This window comes from Maniola jurtina, chromosome 2 (genome assembly GCF_905333055.1).
Source record: "Maniola jurtina chromosome 2, ilManJurt1.1, whole genome shotgun sequence".
Classification (NCBI taxonomy): Eukaryota; Metazoa; Arthropoda; class Insecta; order Lepidoptera; family Nymphalidae; genus Maniola; species Maniola jurtina.
In genome coordinates, this window is record NC_060030.1 from 13567708 (window position 1) to 13580632 (window position 12925).

A 12925-nucleotide genomic window follows, 5' to 3' on the forward strand; every position below is an offset into this window, starting at 1 on the left:
ATGCTTAAAAGGCTTCTATGTTTTATCCTTCCTTAAGAAACATTAGGCTGTGTATCTTATTCATGAAATTGGTACTTTATTTTTGTAAGAATTTAGACTTGCACTCAACGGCAGCCATACCTTATGGAAAGCAATGGTGAGATAATCAATACTTGTCAGTAGTAGGTACTCCTCTACGGCGGCTTTCTAGAGGTCACGGTGAATAAAGTCGTTCCTCACATAGGAACTTCGGAGCTCCTACGATTAGCTGCAAGGCACTTGTTTTATTAGACCTGTAAGTGGGGTCTCTGGTACCTACACTGAACTAATACTCTAAGAATATGTGTCAATGAACAAATAATTTGTTTATTTAAGTCACATGTAGATGGCGGTGTCCATTATTAACTAGCAGTGTTGAACATAAAAGTTTTTTATATTTTGTAAGGTGGTACAAAATCCTTCGTGTGCGAGTCCAAATGGTACTTGACCAATCACTATATCTACCAAAATTACGAAAATTAAAAAATTATGCACCTAATTGCTATTTTGCTATAAATATTAAAATAGGCATTTTGCAATTTTATTGTATAATAATAATAATAATTAATATTATCGTCGACCAAAAAACGTCTTTGAAAACTATGTTTTCGTAAAAATCACTTTTTCAAGCAAATTTTACCGTCGCTTGAATCAAAGTTTGCTGTTTGATAGACAGTTTTAATATTATCCAACCATTAAACCTAGCAGCTAAAGTTTATTGTTGTATCTAGTTTGGCCAAAGCCAGGGCCCGCGGGCCGGAATAACATGCGGTGTTGTTTGAGACAACAAACGGCCACGTGCAGGCGATCTCTACAGTCTATGGTTAACTCGATAGATGCTATGAATAACAAGAGAAAATTTACAAAGAAAAGAACGTCAGCTGTTACCTAAGTACCTAACAGCTAAAGTTCAAATTTTTCTATACAAATAATAAATATTTATCAACATGAACATATTCTTTGAATTCAAATTCAAATTCAAAATATTTTTATTCAATTAGACTTTTACAAGTACTTTTGAACCGTCAAGAGCATCTACGAGTACCACTGGTTCGGAAAGCCTTATATAATCTATACTAATAAATAAAATTGGAGTGTCTGTCTGTAATTTCGAAATAACTACCGCATATTAAGGTCATATGGTTATTTGAACGATACCATAACTGAATCACACGTTTTTAAAATTTTTGTCTGTCTGTCTGTCTGTCTGTCTGTCTGTCTGTCTGTTTGAAAAGGCTAATCTTGGGAACGGCTGAACCGATTTTGACGGGATTTTCACAGACAAGTAGAGAATTGACCAGGGAGTAACATAGGCTACTTTTTTAACCGACTTTCAAAAAGGGAGTTGTGTTTTTCTACCTATGTACACCGAAATCTCCGAGATTTCTGAACCGATTTGCGTCATTTCTTTTTTAATCGATAGAGGAATTTTGCGACATTGTTTCATAAAAAATTTGGAGTCCAACTCCTCAATCCTGATGCTGCAGGGGATCTGACCAATCCACGCGGGCGAAGCTGCGGGCATCAGCTAGTGTTAATATATACGACTATAATGTTATAATGTATATCATGTTCAGCAGCACACGTATAAAGATTACAATAATATACCCCATATTTCCAACTAAGCCTAATGATAATCTCCGAATAGTAATACGTAGTGATAACAACCAAAATGGACGGCTTAATATAACGCCCGAAGCGTAGAGAGTAACTAATGGACTAATTTTCACAATTATTGTAGTAAAGCCATTACAATAAATCAGTCATTATGATTTGGATCGTACTAAGTGTGGAAATATAACATTTATTTAGACATCTTTTTTAAGATGGACCCCAAAAAGAGGGGTGTTTGTTATAAGTTTGACCTGTTGTATCTGTGTATCTGTGAATCTGTCTGTGGCATCGTAGCACCTAAACTAATGAACCGATTTTAATTTAGTTATTTTGCTTGATCGAGAGTGTTCTTAGCTATAATCCAAGAAAATCAGTTCAGCCGTTTGAAAGTTATCAGCTCTTTTCTAGTTACTGTAACCTTCACTTGTCGGGGTTGTTATAAATTTTTAATTTACACTTGTCATTTATTTATTCAAACACAAGTTGCTTGGTGGAAGGCTTCGGTCGTAGCTAGTTAGCACCCTAGCGGCACAGCCGTATCGTGGTGCGATGTCGTGTAGAAAGCAAAGCGGTATGGGTTTAAAACAACTGCCATACCGCTTCCAGGTTTAACCTGCTTCCATCTTAGAGTGCCACCCACCACCACAGAGGTAAGTGAGGTCAAGAGCTAACTTGTATGTGAATAAAAAAAAGTTAGTAAGATATTTTTATTACACACATGTACAAAGGAAAACAATACAATCTGCAATTGTCATATTATTTTTCCAGCTTATTCGATGGCATATTTTTGTACGTTGATATTCAACTATTTCTAAACCAGGCTGATGCCGTTGATACTAAATTATTCCACGCTGTCTTGCTTGCTTACAGATTATTTTTTTCCGAATAAACCGCTTTCTGGTGAATAATAAAAGTAGAATCTTGTTTTTGACAATCCCGTTTATATTCTACAATATACTTGACACTTCCAACATTTTAGGTAGGTACAAGACTATTTCATAACTAAATGAAAAGATTCGTTTTCAGGTTATCCAAATGGTGAGTAAGGGTATGTGTTATTTCTAAATCCATACCATCCTGGTGAAGAAGATGGATAGTTAGGTCTATAATTTTGAGATCCTGTTCCAGACAGACCAGTTTGTGATGATGGGTATGCAGGTGCATTATTTCCAAATCCAGATGATCCGGTCTGATATTTAGATGGCTGTGGATAAGATCCAGTGCCAGATAATCCATTTGGAGACAAAGGATATGAAGGCACGTTACTTCCGAACCCAGTATGTGAAGGATATTTTGAGGGTTCGTAATGAGATCCGGTTCCAGATAATCCCGTTGAAGACGAAGGGTAAGTGGGTAGATTAGTTCCAGTTCCAGATAACCCTGTGTGAGATTGAGGATATTTCGGTGGATAAGATCCTGTGGAATTCAATCCCCATTTGCGACCCCACTTAGGATGCTTAGGTCCAGAATGTCTTTTACAATCTGCATAGTTCGTCACTAAGTAAAGTAACAAAACACAAAAGAATAATTTTCCCCACATTATTACGTGAGCTAACTCGTATCTTTAGCCAAACTAACGAACTTGAGTGTTTAGACTGAAGATAGAAGTAAATATATCTCAAATGACGCTAGAAAAATATTGATTGAGTAAGTATGTCGTTCTTAATCGATTATTATTTATTGATAAACAAACCACAAGCAATTATATATTTAAGAATTTCGTTAGTAGTTCATTAGATAAAAATTATATTGGTTTACTTGGCTTATCTATGTAGAAATTATTATTATATATCACTCCACATCTTCGATCAAAGATTGTTGATCGAAGATCCCCCATAGGTAATATTATAAATCCGAAAGTGTATATGTGTGTTTGTCCGTCCTTCAATCTCGCCGTAACAGAGCAGTGGATCGACGTATTTATATGCATGGATATAGTTATAGACCTGGAAAGTGACATAGGCTACCTACTTTTTATCCCGGAATTTCTAAGAGTCGCACATGATTTTTAAAAACCAGGTCAAGGTGAAATTATTAGTTAGCATCATCTAGTTATTTATAGGAGAGCAAACTGACTGACCGACATTTCAGCTAAAACCAAACGATTTAGAAACCTAAAATTACTATTAATGTAGTTTCTATCTCCACTAAGAAAATATTTTGACAAATTCTTATCTTTCATAAACCTAAATACGCGTGGGCAAAGTCACAGCTTAAGGCTAGTTTTAATATAATCGATATTTTACTCGATTTCAAATAGGTATATTCGATTGAAATCGCTACAATTATCCAACCGAATATTTCAATCGACGCATCGTTAAAAGTAACCCTCAAGCGGGGTGTTAGACTAAATACAAAGCCCCGGAGCACCAGACCTTCGTCAGAGGGCAGTCATTTCACGGGTATCTTGCTCCTTGTACCAATTACATTGTGACTGACCGCCACCCAACAATGACCTGCCAGTTCTCTAACAATCGACATCAGAGTGTAAGAAGCGTGTGAGATAGAGGGGTCTTGGTAATGTGGTCCTCGATATGTACCGCGCTTGGTCGAATGCCCCGATTGATTGGGATGCCTTCAGGACTAGTCTGTTTCAATAATGAAGTGGTTGAATGTAGTTATAGGTATCTCTAGATTTGTTGAGGCGAATTGATCTACTTTAAATATTTTTAATTGCATAAGTAATTTTGATTAAATAAAAAAACATTTTAGCTTTAACTGCCAAAACGCAGATGCTCGCAACTAGTTTACTAGCAGTGATGATGACACGTGGCTACTAGCTAGCTTACGTGGCTTAATGGCGAGTAAATTAGCCCGGCTTTCTATTTTTCAAGCGGCGTTTTTACAATCTGATAATCAAAAGCAGATTGTGAAAAAGCTCGATGACACGTGGCGAGTTTACAAGTTACAAGGCAGCGAGTTCGCTAGCAGCTTGTGTTCGCGCCATTCCCTCTCTCTCGCACTCCTATAAACCAAAACTACCCATCTCACTCCGTTCCCCTCGCGCATATTAGAGGAACTCATACGCAAGAATCAAACGCCAGTCGCTAAAACCGCATGTCACCGATCGATCGTGTGTAAACCGCAACGCGCTGCGCGCAAATAAATAAACCCACGTTTTTCACGCAAAAATCGAGCCAAAATAAAGTGGAGTGCTGTGCTGTGAGCCGTAAGAAGGGAAGACTGAAGATAAGAAGCGAGCGAAAGACCATCCTGTAAGTGCTCCCTTGTTTCTTTTGTCCAGCAACAAGCCACCCGCCGCCATTATTCTAAACTCCGCCACTCGAATTTTCCTTTGTCTCAACCCGCTAGCGCAACCAAAAGTTTGGTCCTTAACGAACCTTGGATGGAACCATTTCTTAATAATAATATTCAATTTTGGCCACAAATATTGGCCACTTCAATATCTTTATAATATTTCACGCAATTAACGCAACGCAGGTCCTTCGGTAAAATCTCTTGATTAAAGTATACTTATACTTATTTCGCATACGCAAATTAATTATTTCGCAATTCTTACTTATTTCGCATACGCAAATTACAGGGAAAATCGAGTGTACCTACTTATTATAGTATTAATTACTACGCAACGCTATAGAACGATATTAATATATCGTATCATTTAAAACGCAGAAAAGACTTTCTTACAGTGCAATATTTACAGTGCAGTAGGTACCTATATACAGCGCAGTGCATTTAAAACGAATCACAAAACCTAAATTAGTTCGCAAAAAAGTTAAGTGAATCACATAAGTTATAAATCGAATAGGTAGCTTCCGTACGCCAAGTTGCTTTTACCTACACATCATAATTTATTTCCGACTGTAGGTACGCCGTATTCTATTCAGAATGGAATAGGTACAATGTTGTTTACGCTAACGAGCGACTTCAATAAGTTTATACCTACTTGTTATAAGACGTGATATTATACTCGCTTACCCACTTAAGTATAAAGGAGATCGACCACTTTGGGCCCAATATGTTACACGGGAAATAAAAATTGGCAAAAATCATTTATTTTATGCTCAATCAAAATCACTAAAAATAATTTTAATTTACAGTTGCTAAATATAGAAAAATTTTTTTGGAAATGTTTGTGTTTTTTGTTGGGATCATGCATTCCGTAAAATGGAATGGCTTAGTCTATGGTAAAAATGTCAATGTGACAACTGTAAACGATTGTCAACTGCCATTCGCTCTGTGTTTACGCGCAAGGGAATGTGTTTTGGTGCGATATTCGTATTTTCGGTGATTTTTTCAACGACTTGGACTGTTTCACGGAACCTGACGAATCTTGCCTTCACGAACTACCTCGGCGCGAACACGGACTTTGTATTTGCTTCTTTGATTGACCACGGCTTGCTAATTCGGACCTCGATTTCGCCTATCGTAATGGAGAACTGCATTAATTGTGGTATTGCAACAGCTCGTTGCAATATAACGGGAAGACGTCCTTTAAATGAAGAATCCGTCTTATCCATTGTACGTGAATGGGTTGCTCCACTAAGGGTAAGTAAGACCCAGATGACAGATTGGCAACTTTACTCCAGATACCACGGACAACATTATCACGCTTAATGAAAAAAGCAAGAGCATATTTGATTGAGAATTATGTTCCACATCATTTAGGCCTAAATCATATTAACAGGCAACACTTGATTGACAGAACATTGATGATACCAAGTGGTTTGTTTGGAAGTGAAAATAATGAAAGCAAGCCAGTAGTCATTTTTGATGGCACATATATATATATACAAAAAAGCTCGAATTATATGTACCAAAAAGATACATATAGTTTACATAAATACAGGAATTTGGTTAAACCATTTTTAATTGTTTGTACCGATGGCTATATAATAGATGTTTTAGGTCCATATCCCGCTACAATGTCCGATTCTGACATAATGAAAGAAGAATTTAAAGATGGCTCCACAATGAGAGAATATTTTCAGCCCGGTGACGCATTTATCCTAGATAGAGGATTTCGGGATGCCTTGCCCTTACTTAATTCGTGTGGCTATCGCACATATGTACCCGCTTCGTTACAGCAGGGTGAAACACAGCTGTCGACAATAGAAGCAAATAAATCAAGGGCAGTCACCATTTGTCGTTGGGTTGTAGAAGTAGTTAACGGTAGATTTAAACGAGATTTTAAACTTCTAAGACAAGATTATTTTAATGTAGCATCTAGTCATTTGATGCAAGATGTTAAGGTGGCTGCCGCTCTTATAAATGCGTTTCATCCTGTTATAACCAACCGGGATGATGCCGGGGAAATTCTTCAGATAATAAATGAAAACATGTACAGGGAAAATAGATTGGCGAACTATGTTGTGGAAAATAATTTAAACAGAAGGCGACTAGAATTTAGAGCAACACCAGTAAACAGCATAAATGTTTTAACAGATTTTCCCCGGCTTACATATAGTGAACTAATATTAGTTTCCTTAGGAACTTACCAAATTAAACAAGCCCGTTCTTATTACGGCGAACATGTAAGGGCAGATGGCTCCTATGTAATAGAAGTGTGGAGGGAGGTTGATAATGACTTTTTAAGAGAGCTGTCCCTGTCAAACAGTACTTGGTTACTAAGAGGTAGAATACACTCTCGCCACATTAGTAGAAAAACATATTTTGTTTATATATTGGTGGACAGCTCTCTTTCTGGAAGGCAAGCATTACTACAATATTATTGTAATTGCATAGTAGGAAGGCGTACAGTGGGTTGTTGCGCACATATAATGTCGATCGTATGGTATTTGAGTTGGGCTAGGTACCAAGAAAGTTGGCGCCAGCCAGGTAACCTCCCAGTGTGCCTGGATGCTGCTGGTCCCTTTTGGATGCGTCCGAGGGGAAAAGCAGTGTTCGGGCCGGTGCGCCCCGGTAACATGGCTAATAATTTCTCTTCGGAGATATTGTTGGCTATGGCTAATGACCTGGCAGGGGGGGAGGTTTCTCCGCGTGTCCCTCTGACTAGCAGAGGGCACAGTGGATGAAGCGGAGGATGGGACGCGGGCGACGTGCGCGTCCCAAGGTCGGGGGACGCACTTCGTTGGTGCGTCCCGGAGGTGCGTCGATGGGGACCGAGCAGGTCCCCGGTGGAGGGTCTGCCTTGGCAGACGTCGCTGGCTGGGTCGCGGTTGTTTGCTTCGGCCGTTCCCGTGACCCAGTCGCCAGGCGACGCGCAGTAGCGCCGCTGGGGTTTAGTGGGTATTCCGGTCGCCTCTCGGCCGGCGAGTCCCACATACCCTCCCTCCGGGGGGGATGCGTAAATGCATTCCCCAGCGTCAACAAAAAAAAAAAAAAAAAAAAAAAAAAGGTACCAAGAATATATTTCACCCCCTGCACACTTCCTAGATTCCATTCTAGTTGTGTATGAAGATGAATGATTAATGTATGCATAATTACGAATCATTAAAAAGCGTGATTACATAAAAAACTGTTGTTTATTTTTAACTAACCTATTTTCTTTACCTTGGAACCATAAACCTACCTACTATTATTGGCTTGGAATAACTACCTATTACTTATTGGTTCTGTGCATGAATTATGTACTTAATTCAAACCTATCTATCTAAAGAGTTAACTATTAGTCATCTGATATTTATTTTATTAATAATTACAAAAAGTATTGTTCAAATAACACATTCTCTAACATAACCTCATCATAGATTCGAACCTATGTATCTTTAATATGCAATTGTCAATCAAACTGAAACAAATACAGTCTAAAGTTGATATTTTTATCTAACAAATAACATTAATTTGGAACTTGTAACGCTTCATCAAATCCTGGACCCAACAATGTATGGGAGATGGTCGGTCTCCTTTAATTTTTACCTACAAGTACGGGTCGTATTAATTGAATCGGTGAGTAAGTACGTACTTTGTTCTCGTAAGCTGGATATTTTATTTCTATCTACCTACTTGGTTTCATTTTATTATTCACTTTACGTATTGTATATGAATTGAATACCTACTTTGTGCCGCGGTTAATCTCGAGTTAAAAACATGTCGAAAGGAGAATGCTCAACCCCGAAAGTGAGTGCAGAGGTGTTAATTTTGGAAGCTCAGGTTGGGGCTTATTTTGCAAACATGCAGTCTATTTATAACGCATCGCAACATACGAAAAGTGAAGATGAAATTAAATACTTTTTGTCGAAAGCCGCTAATATAAATAATTTACGCACAGAATACATAAACCTTGTTAAAGATTTAAATATGGCTCGTATCCGCAATAATCCAGAATATGTCGCGAATTTTCAATCTTTAATTGCATTCGAAGATTTGTTTTCGTCCGTTCAATATAAGTTGAATGAATGTGCGCCTTCCACATCAACGCCGAATAATTACCCAGTTGTGACGTCATGGAAGCCTAAAGTGAAATTGCCACCCATAACTTTACCTAAGTTTAATGGAGATATAAAACAATGGACTATCTTTTATGAATGTTTTAATACCACAATTCACAAAAATAAAGAACTCAGTAATTCTGAAAAATTACATTATTTATTAGGCCAACTCTCGGATTCCGCCTTGACGTCCATAGCTGGAATCGAACCCGCTGGAGAAAACTATGAGCTTATTTACTCAACATTGGTGGATAAATATCAGGATATCCGCGCTTTAGGTTATAGCTATCTAGACCAAGTGCTTAACTTTAAACAGTTACAAGCATCGCATAATTTAAACTCGTTTTTAGATGTTTGTGGGACATCAATCGCAGCGTTTGAAAAATTGGATATTAAGAATAAGGCTGAATTTATTTATTTATATTTAGCTTTAAAAAAGGTAGATAAGGAGACTGCCCGCTTGTATGAAAATTATATACGCTCTGAAAAAGTACCTACTTTTGATAATTTTATTAAATTTATAAAGGAACAAGCTAAAATAAATGATAGAATTCCTGAGAACACTCATCGCACGCCAAGTGAAAATAAAAATTGGCGCCAACGCACAATCCCTTCGCCACGAAATATACCCTCTTCAAGTACATCTAAATCATTTGTTATTTCGGTTGATAATAAGAATCAGTGTTGCCCGCTTTGTAAAACTGATACGCACAAACATTTTTACCGCTGTCCTAAATTTTTAAAATTGACGCCGCAAGAACGATATAAGGTAGTGAAGGCTAACCAATCCTGCACAGTTTGTTTGTCATTCCTGCATAAAAACCGGTTATGCCGTTCGGATAAATCCTGTTTTTCCTGTATGAACCCATACCACCACACTCTGCTCCATATGTCTAGTCCAAACGAAACTTCTGGACATAAGGGTGATCGCACACCTGCAGATAAGGGTGATCGCACACCTGCGGACCCTTCGGATACAAAATCACAAAGTCAAACTGCAGTCTCGCTTTGCTCGCTTAATACTAGTATACCAATGCGCACAACCGTTTTGCTGGCAACTGCGTGCGTCCGCGTTTTAGACTCACGTGGGACAGAAAACACTCTCAAATGTCTTATTGACAATGCATCGCAACACAACTATATAACAAATGATTGTGTCAAACGCTTAAATTTACACATAGAGAACCTGACACATCCCGCGTCTGTGAACGGGTTTGGGGGTACCTCTAGCAAAATAAAGGGTATAAGTCGCATAACAATATTTTCACGCTTTAATAATAAATCATATTCGCTCACGCCGTTGATTGTTGACAAAATCACTGATCACTTACCTACATCGCCAGTAGAAAGGTCGCTGCTCAACTATTTAGAGAGTGTACCACTCGCAGACAATACCTATCACCTTCCAAGTAAGGTTGATATGATTTTAGGCGCGCAAATGTTTACGCAAATTCTGCTATCAGGCCGCGTTGCGGCTCCGCCTGGTATGCCTCACGCTTTACAAACCACGCTTGGATATATTTTAATGGGCACAGCCCCGCTAACGCAATCAGTTTCCCCTTCGCAAACGCAAACGCTATGTGCTATTACTAATGAACGCTTAGATAATTCTTTACGCAATTTCTTTGAATTGGAGGATGTACCTTCCCCTAAGAGTAATTTCCTTAGCACGGAAGAACAAGAATGCGAAGATATTTATAAAAATACGACAGAACGCGATTCTCACGGTCGATATATCGTAGCTTTGCCGTTTAAGTCCGACCCTAGTGTGTTGGGTAACGCATCGCTAAACGCAGAAAAACGCTTTAATTATTTAGAACGCAAACTAGAAAAATCACCTTCTTTACGCGACGCTTATAATAACATTATTGATGAATATTTGGAAAAAGACTACTTGAGTCCAGTAACGCAAACTTGCTCTGACGTACAATACGTTATTCCGCATCACGGAGTTCAACGCGACGATAAAGTTTCTACTAAAGTCAGAATCGTTCTGGATGCTTCTGCTGTTGAAAATGACACAAGCTTAAACTCGCTATTACATAAAGGTCCTAATTTGCAATCGGATTTATTTATGCTATTACTTAATTTTCGCTTATTTAAAATTGCTATTTGTGCAGACATCAAACAGATGTATTTACAATTAAAAGTTCATCCAGAATTTTGGAAATTTCAAAGAATTTTTTATCGCTTTTGCAAAGATGATCCTTTGCAATTATTTGAATTTAAACGCGTATGCTTTGGCCTCGCTTCAAGTCCCTTTCTTGCGCTTCGCACATTAAAGCAGTTAGCTGAAGACGAAGGCAAAAAAACGGAATCGTTGTTAGTTTACTCTGTGCCAAGTCCAAGGTTGCACCAATTAAAACAGTATCGCTTGCTCGCTTGGAACTATGTGCAGCTTATTTGCTTTCTAAGTTGGTACGCGCTGTGTTGACAAATTATTGTTCTCGCGTTACTATTGCTCGCACATACGCATTCTCGGACTCGACAGTCGCTCTCAATTGGATAAATTCCAGTCCGCATAAACTAAAAACATTCGTCGCTAATCGGGTATCGAAAATTCAAAATAATTTAGCCCCGGAAAACTTCTTCCACGTTTCTGGTAAAGAAAACCCAAGTGACTGTTTGTCTCGTGGTTTAACTCCCGCTCAACTTGCTTCTCATCCTTTATGGTTTAGCGGCCCAACTTGGATGCGCGAAAGCTGTAAAGATTGGCCCGTTAAGCAATTCGCTCCAGATTTAAACGATTTACCTGAGACTAAAACAGTCGTATTAAATAATGTCTTGCCAGAAAAGCCTCTTATATTGACTATCGCGGAACGCTCGTCCAATTGGTCGAAATTGCTACGCATCTTTGTGTACATTTTACGTTTTTCTAAACGCATAATTACTCGCGGATTAATAACCGCGGAGGACTTAAATGCCGCTGAATTGTTTATCATTCGCTCGCTTCAAGAAGTTTATTTCTCTGAATATATAGAAGCCTTAAACAAAGGTACGGCTTTACCGCGCGCTATAAGAAAATTACGCCCCATATTAGTAGACGGAATTATACGCGTTGGTGGACGTTTATCTGCCTGCAAGGATATTTCGTTTGATCATAAACATCCTATTTTGCTTCCTAGCAAGGATCATATTGTTAATTTAATTATCGAATACGTTCATCGCATTAGTTGTCACGCGGGACCGCAACTCACATTATGTTTATTACGCAAGAAATATTGGATCCTGTCCGCACGGAGAATCGTCCGCGCTCGCATACATGCCTGCGTTCCTTGTTTCAAAACTCGGCCGACACCTTACCAGGCACCGGTTATGGCTGACCTACCTGCATGTAGGTTGGATATTTCTAAGCCATTCGCGCATACTGGAATAGATTATTGTGGCCCCCTTTATACAACACTCGCTAGAGGACGCGGTATAAAAAGTCACAAAGCTTATGTTTGTGTTTTCATTTGCTTAACTACGCGAGCCGTTCATGTGGAGGTCGCACCTGACTTAACTACGGAGTCATTTCTAAATGCTTTGAAAAGGTTTCTTAGTAGAAAGGGCCCGATTCAGCGGATCTGGACGGACCACGGCAGTAACTTCGTTTGTGCTAAATCCTACTTAAACGAGGTTTATGAATTCTTGAATACAACTTATGATAACGCCTTTAAAAATGAACTCGCAAATAATCGCATTTCGTGGACGATGATTCCGCCCAACGGCCCTCATTTTGGCGGGGGATGGGAATCGACAGTTAAATCCTTTAAAACGCATCTATTTAGAGTCATAGGTTCACAGATATTGACTTATGAAGAACTACTTACGGTGTTGTGTCAAATTGAAGCTTTGCTTAACTCGCGACCACTCGGAATGCTTAGTGAGGATCCAACGGAACCCTTACCAATCACGCCAGCTCACTTTTTGAACACAACACCTCTCCAAGTTCTGCCAGC

At 38.7% G+C, this 12925-nt stretch overlaps 2 protein-coding genes across 2 annotated transcripts; both read left to right on the forward strand.

Annotated features, from left to right (window-relative positions):
- The first annotated feature begins 400 nt into the window (after positions 1 to 400).
- LOC123872809 lies at positions 401 to 11418 on the forward strand. The gene is made up of 2 exons (XM_045917357.1): positions 401 to 405; positions 9382 to 11418. The coding sequence occupies exon 2, from the start codon at positions 9844 to 9846 to the stop codon at positions 11416 to 11418; it is 1575 nt and encodes a 524-aa protein (XP_045773313.1). The 5' UTR covers positions 401 to 405; positions 9382 to 9843.
- On the forward strand, positions 5168 to 8264 carry LOC123874179. The gene is made up of 2 exons (XM_045919422.1): positions 5168 to 7405; positions 7952 to 8264. The coding sequence occupies exons 1-2, from the start codon at positions 6210 to 6212 to the stop codon at positions 8019 to 8021; spliced, it is 1266 nt and encodes a 421-aa protein (XP_045775378.1). The 5' UTR covers positions 5168 to 6209; the 3' UTR covers positions 8022 to 8264.
- Positions 11419 to 12925: the final 1507 nt, after the last annotated feature.